Genomic DNA, 18,828 nt, shown 5'->3' with positions numbered 1-18,828 from the left:
GGACTTTGAAACTGAATGCCTCATTGAACTCGACCGGAAACGAGATGAGCTTAAAGCCCGCCCGCCACCCTCAATGACCTACAATTATATAGGTGGTGTGCTGACGTGCCCAAAATGTGCTCGAAAATTTAGCCATAAGATAGGGTACGCGAGCCACGTAAAGGCACACCAGAGAGTGGAACAGCAACACTCTCTTTCTTAAAATTGTCTGTTCCAGAACACGCAGTCGCTGTGGCCGAAATCGGCCATGACACCTTAATAGGGCTATCATAGTTCTACGATGTTCTATTTAGAAAATAACTCCAAAAGACGCAAATTTCCCGGTTAACCTTACCCATAATTGCTACGCCCTTCAGTAGGGTCATAATTATTTTACGTAGAAGTAATTAAGTTACCTTTGTGCGTAGGACGCAATGCTTTGAGCTAAAAATAATAATTACTGTTTAGAGCGGAGTAATGTTTAGAAAGAAGATGATTATTCTAATTTATAATGTCTTTAAATACGAATATTATTACTGAGAATCAGATTGATAAGAACATTTACTTATCTCCAGAACTGATTTATCATAATCGTGATCTAAAGGAATCGGAGATAACCAAACATCGTCCGCTTTTCCAGCAATTTCGGTGCAACATGGTAGAAATAAAGGAATTCATGCATGTGTTTTCTAGGTAGATGATCAATTGAGACTCATGTTACAGTTATTAATATTATTTAACTATGGCCGCTGGTTTCGGACATATATAATATTTAACGCGACAATGCTGCACCAAAGTTGTTGGACAGGTTACGATGTCTGCAAAAATAGTTCAAAGTTGATTTCGCTTTTCATACCTACTTAGTTGAACTGCTATGTTCCCGTAACTGTTGTGTTTTCGTAAGAAGTTTATAATACTGTATATTGTTTTGCAGGGGAGCGTCGTTCAAGGAGGATGACGGTACGTGGAAAGGCAATGACGATGGCAAGGTGGTGAACAACCAGCCGCAGCGAGTCATGGATGAACGCAACGGCATTGGTCCACAGGCTGGATACATAGGCAGGTCAGTGTCTACACCTCAGAGCATATATCGTCACTACTTTGAAAAAAACTTGTATCTTCTTCTGTCAATGAAAAGAAAATTGTAGTAAGTATGTATAGAATGCATATAGACTTACTGCGTTTTAACTTTGAGGAGAAGCATGAGATACGAGATTTTTTCAAAGTAGTGACGATATGTATATGTGTATAATACCTTAGAAGGCCTAGCACATGATTCTGATCATGAGTATTTTTCTAACTGCAATAATGACATACGGACGGATAGGTCGGATTATCTCGCGGCGACTTATGTGCTAACCCTGCAGATCTGGTCCCGTAGCCGAATGGTATTTCTACGACGCCAAACGAAAACGAAACGCCGCGAATGGTAGTATGGCTGTGTCGCGCCAATACGCAAGAGCGACTGAGATAGATATCTACGAGCGTTTCGTTTCGTGAGCGTTTGTGTTTTCGGCTACGCACGCTAACACGCTGCCGGCTGACATGGTCGATCGCCACGTAGCGTAGCGTCAACGATTTCAGCTATCACATATACAAGATACAAGCAAGGTAATTGCTTAAACGGCGGCTATATTTCCGAGCTCATATAACCCGGCAACCTTCAAATCTAGCGTGAACAAGCATCTTCTGGGCAAGCTCACTCCATAGTAGGCCACGTCTTTGCCTGTGGCTAGTCTGTGGCCAAGAATAAGCCCATTTATAATTAAAACAAAATCCCGTGTCCCCATTGACTATGATCGTAGCTGTGCTATGGTAGCGCGTAGCTCGCGCTGACAGATTAGAACAACGCATATGATATGATACCGATTTATCAGAACTCAGAACTCTCAGAAGTGACTTTTTTTCAAACTAAAACCCCATTTTTGACACTTTTTCTTTGGTTCTGTGCTCTACGACATCCTATCGGATTTTGCCGGGGGTCTTAGCTGTGCTGTAGGACCTCCCGACGATTTCTGACACTTTTATATGCGATCGAATATTAAAATGGCAGCCTTAGCCAATCGCTTTCATACGGCAGTTATTAGTGTAACTCGTAATTAAGGATACTTTACATGAGATCTTGCTGATTACTTGATTAGGTGTACCTAATCAAGTAATCAGCACGAGATCTCGAGATCTCGTCGATAACGCCAGTCGTTAGCAGTCAACGCTATCGTGTCGTTTCGCGTCAACGAAGCGTTTTCACTACATCCCGGGAAACTTATCGGATACGACAATCAGCTAGCTAGTATCTAGTACCTTCAACCTTATTGTAGTGTCGTGACGTCGTGTTCTGTATTGACTGTTTACTCGTATCTGACTTATGTTATGACTGCCTAAATCTAACCCTTGTTAGATTATGTCTAAGTGTCTAAGCGTATAAATATTTATACATATTTATATTTGACGGAGTTGATCTTAACTCCCGACGCAAAAACGGCGGGGTGTTATAAGTTTGACGTGTCTGTCTGTCTGTCTGTCTGTGTGGGACGTAGGCGTGTTCAGTGGATACATTCAACCCCTCATAATCATTGTAATAATGGAAAAAATGTATTAGTTACAATTGTTTCCGAGTCGAGATTTGCCCCGCTGTACCTTATTCAACTAAAGGCAGTTTCTAACTATTGTATACCTAACATATGTAAATTTATAATTTAACTTAGTAACAAATGTAATATATGAAATCCCTCAGGTTCAACCCTTTTCCGCCGACTACTAGTATTGTCGTTTTCAATTATGAAACAAATTCAGTTGGCAATTATAAAATACGGGTCAAGGGTATTTCAATATATAGGTCACACGTTGTTCCCTCTTTTTACGTCAATTACGACAGTGACAGGTATCAAATTAGGTATTTTTGCGAATGGAAACTTTGCTCTCAAATTTATACACGGTGCTCGTGAGCATTACGGGAGATTTTAACAGCATATTCCTGACCCATTTTAAGACTAAAATGTCATATATAATTTAAGCGTGTAAGAATTTGTAGTGTTATTAAAACACTTGTAAAATTTCTATGAAAATGTGGAAAGTTGGCACCGTACCATAAAATCCATAACAACTTACAACCACACCCTCCAATTCCCACACGTTTACGTTCCATTCACGAGGTCACTACGGGACTACGGAATACTATGAATGCAACACAGATGCTAACTCATCATTTTCCCTGGCAACCCTCCAAATTTTCACTACTAAGTTATTGACTGTCTAGACGCTCAAAAATGCCTGTACGAATGAGTGGGCGTAGTAGGGTTACCATACTTCGCTGTATGCGTGGAAATATCCCAAAACTTAAAAAAAATGTCTTATTTGTTCTGTCGATCCATAGAATAATGTGTATTATTGCAGAGGACTCGTATGAGTATTTTTTGCCACAGCGCAGCTTGTGCAGTCCTTGCCGTGTGAGATAAATAAATAAATAAATATTATAGGACTTTCTTACACAGATTGACTGAGTCCCACGGTAAGCTCAAAAAGGCTTGTGTTGCAGGTACTCAGACAACGATATATATAATATACAAATACTTATATACATGGAAAGCATTCATGACTCAGGAACAAATATCTGTGCTCATCACACAAATAAATGCCCTTACCGGGATTCGAACCCGAGACCGCGGCTCAGCAGGCAGGGTCACTACCCGCTAGGCCAGACCAGTCGTTAAAAGACACGAGATACAAGATTCAAAATAGTCTAGTCATGATATCCCCGTTTAAGCCTTGAAGTCCCGGCTCCCGGCTATGAATAGGATTATCTCCATGTGATCATTGTTATACGTTTCGGATTCGCAACAGAGTGCTTGCGCCGTCGCACACGTGTAAAGATAGGCATTTACATTTACCGTACGCATCGGACACGCCCCATCTCATTTAGTCCACTGATATTGCGGTACGTACGGTGCGAATCGGTGGACGCACGTTGTGACTTTCTATACAAATAATATAATACTAAATGTGATGCGGCCGATGCGTGCGATGCGGGTCTGTGGATGCTTAAACGTCGTACATTCTACGAATCATGCAAATATTGGCTATGATTATGTACAAACTTCTGTAGGCTGCAGTTCAGCTTGAGTCAGTGAAAGAAATAAGCAGGTTTACAAATTAGATGATCGTACGGAAACCTGACTTGATTTTATCTAATTCTCAGATCTAATTTGTATTTGGACGGTTTTTTTTGACGATGTGATGTGGCTTCTTCAGATGTCCCGGTTCTCGTCACAGTAATGGTAACCCTAGTAGGTATAGAGGCGGGGTTGGCACATGAATTATGTCTGGTATTAATGTTTGCAGCACACACGCTATTGCATTCTTTTGAACAGCCTTTGTTGTGCTTATAGCTCTAGTTGTTGGGATTACTTTCATTCTCGTTTGAATTAAAAGTGTTCATTACATTGCACGCGACGCCACAGATGTGTTAAAACATTTTCTGAAAATGTTATTAGATAATGGGTTGTATATTGTTGTTACACGTTTTTTTTTAATTGTAATTTTAATATGATTGTTTACCAAAGTAAAATTTTAAAGCTTAAATTGTCTTTTTTTTAATCGTGAAGAAATTGTGGCGTAATCGAGAGGCTGGCATGGCAACCTGTTTCGTATTGTTTCGTCTTGTCACAGTTTCGTTTTCTTTCACCCCAGCCAAGCCATTTGCCAAGTGTGGCATTGAAACTTTAGTATCATGTACTCTGCCTACCCCCGTGATTGTATGTATGTGTAAGTAATGACAAACGTTAACACTGCCAGCAATCCTCTCGTAAACTTTTTTTTCTATGTTAGTAAAAATGTAGCATTTATATCAACCGGATAAAATAACATTAATGACATGGATTGACAGCTCATAACTCATAATTCTCATAAATCAAACTCGGTTCAGTTGCTGCGTCGCTTTAACGATGTAAATACAAGCCAGATACTTCAAAGTCACAAGACGAGAGGGATAAGAGGCTTGTCGGGTTAAACAGCCATATTCATCATCATCATCATCATCATATCAGTCCTTTATCGCCCACTGCTGAGCATAGGCCTCTCTTCTACTACGCCACTTCTCCCGGTCCTGGGCTAGTCTCATCCAGTTGCGACCCGCTATTAAACAGCCATATTATAATGCATAATATTTTTTCCCGATCAAATATATGTTGCCAGATCGTAAATGAGCATTTTAATAATTTTTAATAATTATTCAATATCCATAAATTTTCAATGTAATTTAATTTTACTACGTAAATTATTTCATTGCAAATAAGTATATTGCAATATTATTCATGTATTCACCGGCAAATGTTATGTAAATTATCTTTAACGTAAAAAGACATGACTGTAGAAATAAAGCGTCAGTACCTTCCGCCAGACTCATCTGCGTAATGGATATTGAAATTTCCTTCATGCCAGTTGAATCTAAAAGAAGATAGCATTGGAAGCTACTTGCCTAGCTATAACGGCCCAGCCACGACATTGGTCTAAGCGCGACAGCGGCGAGCGGCAGCCATACGTGCGAGTGAGAACAGCCCCATCGGACTTTTCATCGCTCGTAATGGGCTGCCGCTCACCGCTGTCCGCTTAGACCAATGTCGTGGCTGAGCCGTAAGTGCTTACCCGAAACGGCTACAAGCTTTGAACAGGATCAACGTGTCTGTGCAGAGTTTCAAAAGTGCATAAGACACAGCGTATTCAGCTACTTTCGAATATCTCAATTTTCTGGTAATACCAAAGACATATGTAACTCCGTATAGACGGATACAGTCTAAGAAAAAAACGTACCTCAAAGCCACAGAGAAAAACCGGCCAACAATTTTCCTAGAAAGTCTTTATATAGTTCTACTTTTGTGATTTTTTTCATATTTTTTAAACATATGGTTCAAAAGTTAGAGGGGGGGACGCACTTTTTTTAGGGTTCCGTAGCCAAAATGGCAAAAACGGAACCCTTATAGTTTCGTCATGTCCGTCTGTCCGTCTGTCCGTCTGTCCGTCTGTCCGTCTGTCACAGCCGATTTACTCGGAAACTATAAGTACTACAGTGATGAAATTTGATGGGAATATGTGTTGTATGAACCGCTACAAAATTATGACACTAAATAGTAAAAAAAAGAATTGGGGTGGGGCCCCCCATACATGTAACTGAGGGATGAAAATTTTTTTTTTCGATGTACATACCCGTGTGGGGTATCAATGGAAAGGTCTTTTAAAATGATATAAAGTTTTCTAAAAAACATTTTTCTTAAAGTGAACGGTTTTTGAGATATCAGCTCTCAAAGTCGTAAAAAGTATGTCCCCCCCCCTCTATTTTTATAACTACGGGGTATAAAATTCTAAAAAAAATAGAGGTGATGCATGCTAATTAACTCTTTCAACGATTTTTGGTTTGATCAAAGTATCTCTTATAGTTTTTGAGATAGGTTGATTTAACTGTAATTTTGGTTAAATATTTGCTGCTACGGAACCCTTTGTGCGCGAGCCCGACTCGCACTTGGCCGGTTTTTTCCTTTCTGAGCGATTATTTCTGAAAATATTAATATTATCAAAAAACGTTCTTAGTAAACCCTTATTCATTTTGAAATACCTATCCAACAATATATCTGAATCAATATATATATAATTGTTTAATTTTATTTTTAATTTTGTTTCCATTATTTTCTGTGTTTTTTGTTATCTAAGTTTCGTGACGCATTGGTTTTACTGTAATGTCTTGCAAACATGTTTTTACTAAATAAATAAATAAATATCACACGTTGGGGTTGGAATAAAAAAAATATCAGCCCCCACTTGACATGTAGGGGGGGGTACCCTAATAAAACCTTTTTTTCCATTTTTTATTTTTGCACTTTGTTGGCGTGATTGATAAACATATTGGTACCAAATTTCAGCTTTCTAGTGCTTACGGTTACTGAGATTATCCGCGGACGGACGGACGGACGGACGGACGGACGGACGGACGGACGGACGGACGGACAGACATGGCGAAACTATAAGGGTTCCTAGTTGACTACGGAACCCTAAAAAGGTACGGTGGCCTAGATGGCGTTACACCTTTGGGGAACGCTCGGCTAGATGGCTCTAATATTAATATTTGACGTTTCAACACATGTCAAGCTAACAATATGGGCCAAATTGTCAAAACTGAGGTTCAAAAGTTTTAAGCTTGTGTCGAGAGATGGCAGTCGTTGCACTGTGTTTACACGTTTTACTTTGACAGTAAATCTCTGTAATACTCGATCCTCTTTGGTAATACTCAGATTAGGCTAGTTTCCTACTAGTCAAATCAGCTTCTTTTTAAGAACTGTCAAAACAATTTGCTAATATGGAATTTACTATGAAATACTGAGGAGTGACGTCACGGTCAATTCATAGATTCTAACATTTGGAGTTGATACGTAACATAAATTGCGTGTAAAAATACGAAATTAACCGTTAGCAGAATAACAAAGTAACGCATGTTTTTTATTGTGTTATGCGTATTTCCTTGTAGGTGTCTTAATTTTTATGTTGTAATAATCAGAGATCGGATTTTTGTGCGTCATCTCATACTAAAAGTCATTAAAATGACGTAAGTCACTAAGAATGTAAATCCGTCCGTCTCTGTATAAGTAATGTTCAAAAGTTAGCCGAAGTCTGATTCACTTCTTCTGATGCTACGCGTAAAGTGCCATATTTTTTTTATACTACGTCGATGAAAACAAGGATACGGTCCGTCTGATGGAAAGCGGTCACCGTAACCTATGAACGCCTATCACTCAAGGAGTGTCACATGCGCGTTGCCGAGCTATTAGAAACTTGTACACTCCTTTTTGCTGATGTGTGTGTGTGATTCTGATTTTATTAAAGTTGTATAATAAAGACGTAGTCCTTTCAAAACGAAAAATCGAGATTATTAGCTTACACTTAACTTAATTTCGAATTTTAATGTGTTAAAATTGATATTTATATGTTAACAACCGTCACGATCGTATCAACTCGTATTGAAAGGGGTACTGTATTGTAATTTGAACTTTCGACAGTAAGTCAGTCCAGTCCCGACTACCTAGGCTTGTGCCGTTTCGTTCGTTGATCGGAGCGCTCCGATCTCGTTCAATCGCTCCCACGAACTAGTTCGCTCTTTTAGGTCTTTTGCTCATTTAGTTCAGCCAGACCAGCGACCACTGCGGTCGGAAAGATCAGAACGAATGGGACCGAATAGTGTCAAAATGATACGAATAGTCCCCAGATAGTAACATTCCTCTCGGTCGGCGCAGTCACACATTCGTTCTCGATCCAAACCGCTCGCGCCCGCCGATCCTATACTGAACTAAATGAGCAAAGACCGATTCTCCGGCCACGGAAAGATTCAGTTCATTTCGGTCATTGATGGGATTTTATTCCAACACAGTTCTGACGACATTACCCAAACAGCACCATCTCTTTAAAATCCTAACCAAACCTTCATCAATTCCAGGATAACAAACGACGCCCGAGAAGACGAGATGGAAGAGAACATGGGACAAGTGAACACCATGATCGGCAACCTCCGCAACATGGCGCTGGATATGGGCTCCGAACTCGAGAACCAGAACCGCCAGGTCGACCGCATCAACCGCAAGGTACGGGAGGGGGAAGGGGGATGGTGGACGCGATTTCGTGGGGGGTAGGGGAGATTGACTATACAGAGATAGGTAGCTTTCTAGCTTTGCTTCTGTGATCCCAAAGGCTCTTTTAATACTATTCTCCTTTTTGACGGCGTTTAAGACGGCCAAGGTATGAGCTCCGAAATTTTTAGAAGTACCGGAGTCTAGTAAACTCTAGAAACCACTGCTCCATTGTGGAGTGATTCTGTCCCACGTTTGAAAACAAGATGTTTCTCAGTTTCCTCATATATTTCCAAATACATATGTATTATATTATGAAGAACGCAGTTACCTACATAGTCATCAAGAACAAATTATTCTCATCTAAGATTTCGGCCAAAATTTCATTTCTGTAATCATTTTCTGTGGAAAATAGTACGGTGGCCAAACACCAATTTATTGACCTAACGATTCATCTTTGGAGCATGTAAAATCTGTTAGTACCTATAATGTGCGGAACATCAATTTGTGATTGAAATTAAAAAATATCAGGGCATTTAAAAGTGAAGCGAATGCTAATAAAAAAAATCTTGGAACCTGGGATGACGAAATCGCGTACGCCAAAATACTTGTAATTTATGTGTCGTGGATTTTGTTTTTCAGTCGGTCTTTTTATTGGGGTGATTTCTATTTTTTTGCTCCACTTTGATGACTCTTATTTAAAATGTCATCGAAGTGTTGTAAATCTTGAAGCTTTTTTGTAATCTTCAAGTCTTGTTATTTGATCGCAACCATAGTAAAAAGTACCTAATAAGTAAACCATATTAAATTCCGTCTCTTCACTTTAGAAATTTAATTGTTAATCTACTACCTTTTTACGATGTGTTGCAATGTGTGAACGCAGAGCGTTACTGTCATCTACATTTTCACCATCTGATTGTTGCCTGTCACTAGCGGTGGGAGTAAATAGAACCTTTACTGCAGTCTACCTGTGATCTGTCTTTGGCTTCGCCCTTCCAAATTGCAGATTTGCTTTCCTGGCAACCTTCACCGTAAATTTCTCGAGCATGTTTTCATGGCAGCTGGTGTGTTTGAGCAGACAAAGTTTGTTTATTGAGAATAAAGAACGATTGAAGTTGTGGCACAACGAAAAAATTAAAAACAATATTTCGTATTAAGCAGAATCGTCAGCTAATGATGCTACACTTTAATAAAATGTAATAATATTAAACATAGTGTTGTGTGTATCTATTTTATAAGCCAATCCCTAACTTGATGACATGGAATTGGGGTATTAGCAGTGTCACCACTTGAGTGGCTTTGGGTGCGAGATTATGCGGTAGATCCTACCGCATTCATGGTGAAAATTAGGGAATTAAATCATGGTATAAGTACTAGTTCATATCACTAAATATAATACTTATCCGAATTTGTACCACATTCAATTTTGCAGATTTTGGCTTGTTGTTTGGTTGGTTTTACATTATCGATAAGTCAATAAGGTATTGTGCACTTTGTCTGCCCAACATGTCACAGGCTGCCCAACAGTAGTGTATGGTAGAAGCGATTGGTTGTTGTACCTGTGTTGTGTCTACTGTCCACCGACGGAACATAACTACTATCCACACTGTGTGTACCGAATTCTAGATCACATCCTTGACTGACATACCACAGAACCAAGTCCCTATGGCACTAGGGTCCTTTCTTTATGCATTGACCGTAGAAAACTACCGCCAAATAAATTGTAACAAAATATCGCACTTTTAATTATGGTCCCTTTTAACATTGACACCTATGAATTTTTGTTATACCTAGAATTTTGCTAGACCTTTCAGGGTCCATGTATTGTAAAATGTGCCTATGGTATACAAATAAAGAACTATTGAGTATATTTAAAGTATGATCTGTTTAGCATTTTGTAAGAGAGATCAGTTATGTAATGGATCAAGTAGTAATTTGGTCCACAACTCAACAAAAACAAAAAATTAGCAAGAAAACTCTACAAGCATTTCGAATCAGTTCAATTATCTATACAACTTTGCATAGGACTTTACTTTTCTATAACGAAAAATAAATATACAAGAGTAGAAATAGAAGTCATTTCATAATTTATTCCGCGAATTTTATGTGTTGTACAAAACACTAACAACCCGTATAAATTTGCCAAGTGTCACGTTGATTTATTTACTTTTCTTTCGTAGGTCAAGGTGAAGTTAAAATGCGTTATTTTGATACAATTATCTGGTTAACTAATTACGATCTTCAGGTACCTATTTTTGTGTATGGTCACTGCATTTTGTCATTAACATATCTTCTATTAGAGTCATCGATAACACTCATTCACTAACATAACATGTGTACTTCGTTTCAAAAACAGCGACTGTTCACTTCACAATGCAAAAGATACATGAATGTGTGTAAGAACAACTTGGAACGGGCGGCAGACTAAAAATATGGCTAAGTCACAAAATGAAAATATGTAGCAAAAGTTAATCTAAAAGTCGTAATAAATACCTAACATATTATGAATAGGCGAGACGACTAAAAAAAACTGATTAGTCCGTCAGTTAGAGTATCAAAGAATTTTAGACACGTATTTTTTATTTTTTCTCGTAAACGAAAAATGGCGACGGTACAGTGCGTTGAAGTTTCGCGTGACGTCACGCCTAAGTACAATTTTTACTTAGAAGTGACGTCACAAGCTCACAAGCCCCGCACTCCGGAACATTGATGCTCTATATCTTTGTATTTTTTCATTCATTAGAAAAAGCGAAAAATATGTGTTTAGTATTTTTGAACGATCTGACGGACAAAACAGAATGCCATTTTTTTATGTAGTCGTCATCCCTATGAACATACGAAATACGACTTTATTACCTGATTGTTCGATCTTAGAACTTTGATATATTTTGTAATATCATTTATTGTAGATAGGTTTATTCCCAGTCAGTTAACTTTTATAAAATCCAAGATTTTCTCTCACACACTCACAATACACAGTCGCTGTGCATTGAACAAGAAAACAACCGCGTATTCTGTTACGTAGGGCGAATCGAACGAAACGAGGATAACGCTGGCCAACCAGCGGGCGCACGAGCTCCTCAAGTAGACGGCGGCGGCACACCACACTACACACGCGTCTCGTGGTCGCGGACTAGTATAAATAGCCAAATGTGTTAACAAATAAGTCAAAAAACAAACAGAAACATCCCAGTCATTCAAGCGTTAACGTTGGTGACGCCATTTTGTAAAGCGCTGACGTTTGCAAAATGGCGTCGCTGAGTACCTAGTTGCTATGAGCAGTAACCAAATTAGACTGAGACACGAGTGACCTTTAGATTTAGGTTACTTATACACTTGCGGAGGCAATCACGCATGGCATTAAACTGCAAGTAGGTTTTTAAAACATACATGAGATTCTGGAGTCTAAATTACCGCCGGACTAGGTTGTATCCGCGAGTATTGGATAGGTATCCGATTCAAATCCTTCCAGGTCACTAAGGTATCAATTTATATTCAATTTTAATTATTTAAAATAAATCTAAATATCTTAAATCAAGAACTGGCGTGAAATGTGTACTAATCTGTGAATGTTATTGAAGACTGCAATATTTAAAAAAAGAGTTGCATCTTTGGCTATTTCTATTGATACAATGTACTGTCTGTACTTTACGCGAGCTAAGTTCATGTTGCGAATAGGCGTACTTACACATAAATTACTACTTTCCATCGACTACACTAGTCAAGAACTCCTATCAAAAAGTCTAAATCGTTACAATTAGTATTTAAACACTGGGGTATCGTGTATCATATCCGTTTACCAGATACTTGAAGACAAATATGAAAGAGGGCGTAGCGTGAACAAATCTAGCCTTGGGCGAATCGGCACTTGCCCTTTTTTTCAGTGTGTGTTTCTAAAAAGGTATGGAGCCCTTCGAGGCCCCTAAGTTCAGCGCCGATTTGTGATTGGCTATTTTGCTTGCGTCTATCTATGCCATTGTACGGATGAGAGTATTTGAATCTTGTGAGCAGCTGTTGTACAGTGCAGACGATAGAAAGATACTAGAATTAAATCAAAAAACCGCCAATTCGTGACAAAAAACGCTCGCTTTAGCCGTTGTCACTCTACACAAATCCATAGATTTACAAAGCGGCCAATTTAAATATAAGTCGTACTTAGTTCCACTATTTTGATACATAATTTCGCGGTAGTGTCATTTTTGTGAGGCTCTTTTAATGTGGGATTGGAACTAAATGCGACTCGGTTTGTGTGGGGCGATGACGAGGTAGTCGCTTTCTGTCCACCGGTTGCGGGCACTGGTATTACATTTTGTAAGTGTACTCGTAAAAGATGTTCTCAAAGCACAAAGATGTCTATATTAATCTAGTAAACGTATACCTTATCTACATAGTATTTTAATATTGAGTCGTACGCAATAGAGGTTCTAGCAGTGATCATTTAGTAGGTACTGCAAGTTGAGGCTAGGATGAAATTTCAAGACTCGTATAATGGTTTTATGAAACGAGCTGAAAGCGAATTAATAGCCACATAAACAGCTATAATACAGCTCCTGTCACCATATCAATAACATCGTCTCCAACTGACAGTATCTAATATAGTATTTTATGCAACTGGTGGTTAAAAGAGGTCAAAAAAGGTGAGTGGCGTGGGTAACAATTTGAGGCGAAGCCGAAAATTGTTAATAAAGACGCCACGAGCATTTTTTGACTCAGTTAAACACCGTTGCATACAATACTTTTTCTACGACCAAGCACTTATTTTGAAAGAAAATTATAAATCAACAAATACCTACTTTCAGTCATCTTAGTTATCTTGGACCGCCTACCATTTTGAGTGCAAACATGAAAATAAAACTGTCTATGGTATGGTTCTTTGAAGCCTGGCCACTAAGACGAATCGAGCCGAGTTGAATCGAGTTCTCATACATTTGAATGCGAGAGCAGAAAACGAAGGAGTCTCGACTCTGCGAATTGGTTTGTTAAGTTGGTAGCAATGTATTTACTGAACTGTAACAGCTATATCGTGCTACTTCTACTAAATGTTTTCAGGGTATAGACTAGATAGACTTGTCCTGACATCTTTTATGTAGGGTTTTTAAGTTCTATGCACGACCTTGTAACTCACGAATAACAGTACGGGAGTAGAAAATAGTATTTTATGCAACTGGTGGTTAAAAGAGGTCAAAAAAGGTGAGTGGCGTGGGTAACAATTTGAGGCGAAGCCGAAAATTGTTAATAAAGTACTTTTTCTACGACCAAGCACTTATTTTGAAAGAAAATTATAAATTCAACAAATACCTACTTTCAGTCATCTTAGTTATCTAGGTGGACCGCCTACCATTTTGAATATGCAGTTTGAGTGCAAACATGAAAGTAAAACTGTCTATGGTATGGTTCTTTGAAGCCTGGCCACTAAGACGAATCGAGCCGAGTTGAATCGAGTTCTATACATTTGAATGCGATTCGACGCGTCGCCAATGAACGCAGCAGAAAACGAAGGAGTCTCGACTCTGCGAATTGGTTTGTTAAGTTGGTACCAAATGACAAATATAATATGAAGCAAGGAACCTCCATCGTTTTTACTTAGTCGTCTTCGCATTTAAATAAGTGGTGCTTTATTTTATTATTATACCTAATAGTTTACAGTTTTACCTAAATACCTACTATGAGACAGTCCCGCAACCGGTCTTAGATATAACTTCGATATTTATAACAGTATCTATAAATGTGGATACATTTACCCAAACGTAAAATTGTTAAGATCTATGTGTACTACAATGCTTGGGCATTCTACTGTGTTAAGTGAACACTGTATTTTAAATCTCATTTTATACCTTCAGTTTTCTATCGCTGTACTTCTATCGCTCAAGAATTATCTTACATATCCTAAAAACTTTCTTTTTGACTCTCTGACGTGTACTAACTTTTTGAATGTTGATTTTTGATACTTCTAAAAACTATACAACATTTGAATCGTATGATAATGATCTTTGGTGCTCATTTTATACAGTAGACCTGTGTGCTGAAAGAGAATTATCATATATTCATAAATATAATCTTAATCGTATAACAATTACAACATATAATATACCTACTTAGTAAGAGGCGTTGAAAGTTATTATTTTGAGAAAATGCATTTACCTGTTGTTAACAAATATCATAGAGCTAATGTTACTGTTAGGAATTCGCTCGACGCTTACCGAAGTGTTTTCAAGTACTTTTTAAAATTATTTCTATAATACAGAACTACTGTTACTTTTGACACTGTTTATAAAACCTCGATTTATTTTCTTGTTAGAAGGGGACGCATAAATGGCAATAATGTATGGGAGGCTTGGTTTGATATGTGATAATAGGTTGAATTAAGGAATCAGTATTTAGCCACGTTTCTTATAAACTTTTATGGATCTGATACGTGTCAGATATTTTACTAATTTCATAGGAGCACTTATGTAATTTTAAAATATTTTAGACCCATCTATTTTTCGTAGTGTCGTTATACATGGAACCTGTCAGATGTCGGTTGAAGCTTAATGGACATATCCTTGTGAGATGGCATAACTGCTTCTATGGAATTCGGCCAGTCAGTCGATGTACTAAATCTAATATTAGCCAACTATTATAACTACGTAGTAAATTACTCTACTTGTTTTCTATTTATTTTATGATTAAATAAAAACATTTTAATTTCTAAAATGATTTTGTTTTTTTCCTTTACTATTCTTTAGGGTCTTAGTGTCCATATTGGTAAGTGGGAGTCAGAAGTAAAAGAGATAATATGGATATTTCAATATACTTTAAGTACTATCAAATATAAGTTATTTTAAGCAGAAGAGCAAACATTACGAGTAAGTTGAATAGCGCTCTTAAAATTTTCGATGAAATGTATTTACCTACTTAAGACTAAGCCAATGTATACTTGTATAGTCATATTACAAGTGCGCAAACATTCTTCTCTTAAAAGTATTTTGATAATTTGACAAGGACCAACCAAAAGAGAAGTTTGACACAACGCGACCGCTATAAGGCAACCCGCTCCTTATTTGGCAGTACAGAGTACATACGAGTCTTCTTTTTCACAGTAATAATATGTACCAATAATGATATAATACGGGACTGACAAAGCCCATGCAAAAAAGCGTACCCCTGAAATGTATGGCCTTTAAAGGCTTAACTAGATGGCGCTGTTTCGCAGGCTCGAAGTGGCCAAAATCATACTTCCCCTAAATATTTTTGCGTGTTTTTATTTTTTATAAGAACCACACGAGTGTTTACTGGTGAAACCCGATAAGTTGAGCAAACTGGTTTTTGATATTCGAACTATGTGCAATTTCCACAATGTTGTTATTTCAAGGACAAATTATCTCGATTTATCGGGTTTCACCAGTAAACCCTCGCAATGACATATTTCTTTATTTTAATATCAAGATATGTCAATACACATTCTGAATAAAATAAAAGGCATGTAGTTAAGATAGTATTTAATAGGTGGCGCTAAAAAATGGAGGTACGATTATTAGTATGAAGATTGTAAATCCTATATAAATAATCCTTGGTAATACTGCGAACATTACCGATATCATACTGCCAAAGTTAGAAAATTATCATACACTTCGCCACATGCGTTACGGTAATTTCTTTCAAAGTCTTTCCCCTTTCGCTCCAAGTTACAGTTAGGGCCACCTGCACCAACGAAAATGGAGGGTTAACCCACCATTTTATATGGAATTTGACATATGACAGCCCACTAACCCTGAGTTAAGTGGTTGGTGCAAGTGGGCCTTAGACAAATCTTAAACCCGTTATACCACGAGACGCCAACACACGAACACACACAAACACAACATCGACACGTCGGTGCTGACTGTGAGTATATTTATAAAGTCACCCTTATGGCTGGCGTCCACTTGGCTCGCCGAGTCGAATCTCAATAGTCCGCCATCTATGCATCCGCCTAAATAGGTAGGTACAGTCAACCAATTGGAACCCTAGACCACTGTAGAACTATGTCATAGTGACGTTATAAATCAGTTTGTAAGAAATCTCTTACTGCTTGTCATTTTGACATGGTTGTAGAGTGGCCTAGGGTTCCAATTGGTTGACTGTACAGATGTAGTTCGAAAAGGTTTTCCTTCGTATTTTCCCGGAAACGTTCGTATTTGTCATGCTAGTTCAGACAGCAGTGTCAGTACGTTTCCGTAAGAATACAAAGGAAAATCTATTCGCACTTCTGTACTATGAATCTGTGTCCATTAGCGACGCGTCGAATCGAATTTACCGTTCATAGTAAATGTGTGGAGGTGTCAACCCTCCTACGTATATACATAGAATACCTCTGGCCAACTTTATTGTAGCACTTGCCAAAGAGTCTTTAAGACGAAGTTCGGCCAGGGGCCCATTTCTCAAAGCTGAACGTTACAAGTTACAAGCGGAAGTCTCTTTCCAACTTGTCATATTAGACATTCACAACCGCTTGTAAATTGTAACTTGTAGCTTCGAGAAATGGGCTCCTGGCAAGATATTAGAGCCCATAAAAGGCGTAATCCATTGTTGCCAAATTCGCCGTCACCGAAATCGGTGAGGAGGACTATATGGACGTATCATTTCGACGCGGCTCGACTTGACGTGTGGACGCTAGCCTATAAAGCGAAGCACTGCCTAACCTTTGAGCTATTCGACAGCACAATTGGTATCTGTGTTTTTTATTAAGATTTTCTACATATTTGTGAAATCGCTGGTTACCTGATTCGCTTTCAAAGTTAGGTATTAGCTGAAGCTGCTACCCTTTTTTGTTTTTATTTCTTCTCTTTTCTTCTGTTGTTTTTTGGTTTGTCTTTTGTTTCGTTCTCTTGTCTTCTTTTCTGTATATTTGTTAATTCCTTTATTGAATTTTATTTTCTGACTTTACTGAGGCCTTATGGCTCGTAGTACGCTACTAAGGCTGCTTTTTCAAATTTCCATTTCTTTATTGCAATATAACCTGTGTATACTATTTACTAAATTAATTGTGTTCAAATATTTAATACTATAACTAAAATACTTATCATATTGACTGCTAAATTTTATATCAATATATTATATTTTTGACCGATTATTTTATAAAGAACTATTTTGTATAATACGTTTACTTATAAATACAATATAACAGTCACTATGAACCTTGTATATTATTCAAACATGCAGTCTTATAATCCCTATCTCAATCTGGTTTACTAAAAAAAACTACATATAAGGGCCCCCTCTCACTAGGCGTCTCGCGAGCGTCGGCGTCGGGCCAACTGTATGGCAAAGCGACGGCGCGACGTCGACGCGGCGTCTTTTTCCGTACAGGTTGCACGACGCCGACGCTGTTTGGGGCCCTAAGGTGTTTTTGTGACGGTGTCCTGTGTTCCTTTCAAGGGACGCTTTTTGATGAGATTTTCACGTACCGACATGAATATCCAGTAATATTTCTTGGCTATACCATAGAGAAATAAGTAAGGGAAGAGTTGTAACTCCATACATCAGTAAATGCGAGTTATTTGTATAGGCATAGTTATAGTGACATCTAGCGACAATCACGCGTCAACTAGCGTAAATTATCCTCTATATATTTATTCCTCTATGGCTATATGTAGATAGATTGAAATGGGTACTTATACGACTGCTACAAAGCTTTTTTGTAAGACCTTTTGACCGTTATAGGGCGAGAGCAACGAAACGCGCATAGCGGTCGCGAACCAGCGGGCGAACAAGCTCCTCAAATCTTAAGCGGCGTAAGGAATGCTCTAAAATGACGCTTCGACGACTGTAGATGTAAGTATGTCCCGATACCAAAGGGCGTGGCGAACAAGCTCCTCAATTTTTATGGGTCATAAGGAGCTTGAAAAAAATCATAATCGGCGTAACATAAAAGGAATGCTCCTGGAATTAAAATGACGCTTCATTCTGCTTTCCAAAACCTGACGACTGTAGATGTTAATGGGCCGGAAGTATGTCCCGATACTATGTGCCTCAAAATGTTTGGACTTTGTAAAGGGCGCCAAGCTCTCGGTAATTGTGTCATATACTTGAAAATTTCGACCCTTGCTTTCGTGTAACGATGGCCGAGTGGTTGAGGCATCCGTCCGGTTAACGGAGTACGCTGGTTCGAATCCAGCTTGGAACACTTGGAGGCATTGGTATTGTTTTCTTTGTATATGACATTTATTTAATGTTTAAATTTGTAAAGGATAGTGCAACACCGCATAAGTCACAAACAAGGGCG

The 18,828-nt window shown here is 38.3% G+C and overlaps 1 protein-coding gene across 7 annotated transcripts in view; it reads left to right on the top strand.

The window, feature by feature from the left end:
* The window catches only part of LOC125232811 (synaptosomal-associated protein 25-like), an 84,469-nt gene that overhangs the window by 61,544 nt on the left and 4,097 nt on the right, over positions 1-18,828 (top strand). For 5 of the 7 annotated variants that reach the window (XM_048138597.1, XM_048138596.1, XM_048138591.1 and 2 more), the window contains 3 exons: positions 914-1,042; positions 8,453-8,597; positions 18,267-18,377. In XM_048138597.1, coding sequence (XP_047994554.1) covers positions 914-1,042; positions 8,453-8,597; positions 18,267-18,332 — 340 coding nt within the window. In that variant the 3' untranslated portion in view covers positions 18,333-18,377. Of the gene's footprint in view, positions 1-913; positions 1,043-8,452; positions 8,598-11,607; positions 13,173-18,266; positions 18,378-18,828 lie in introns of those variants that run through there. The other 2 variants (XM_048138594.1, XM_048138595.1) reach the window with 1 other exon arrangement.

The sequence above is a fragment of the Leguminivora glycinivorella genome, chromosome 13 (genome assembly GCF_023078275.1).
Source record: "Leguminivora glycinivorella isolate SPB_JAAS2020 chromosome 13, LegGlyc_1.1, whole genome shotgun sequence".
In the NCBI taxonomy this organism is placed as follows: domain Eukaryota; kingdom Metazoa; phylum Arthropoda; class Insecta; order Lepidoptera; family Tortricidae; genus Leguminivora; species Leguminivora glycinivorella.
Note: the sequence above shows the minus strand (reverse complement) of the source record. Positions and strands in the feature narration are given on the sequence as shown.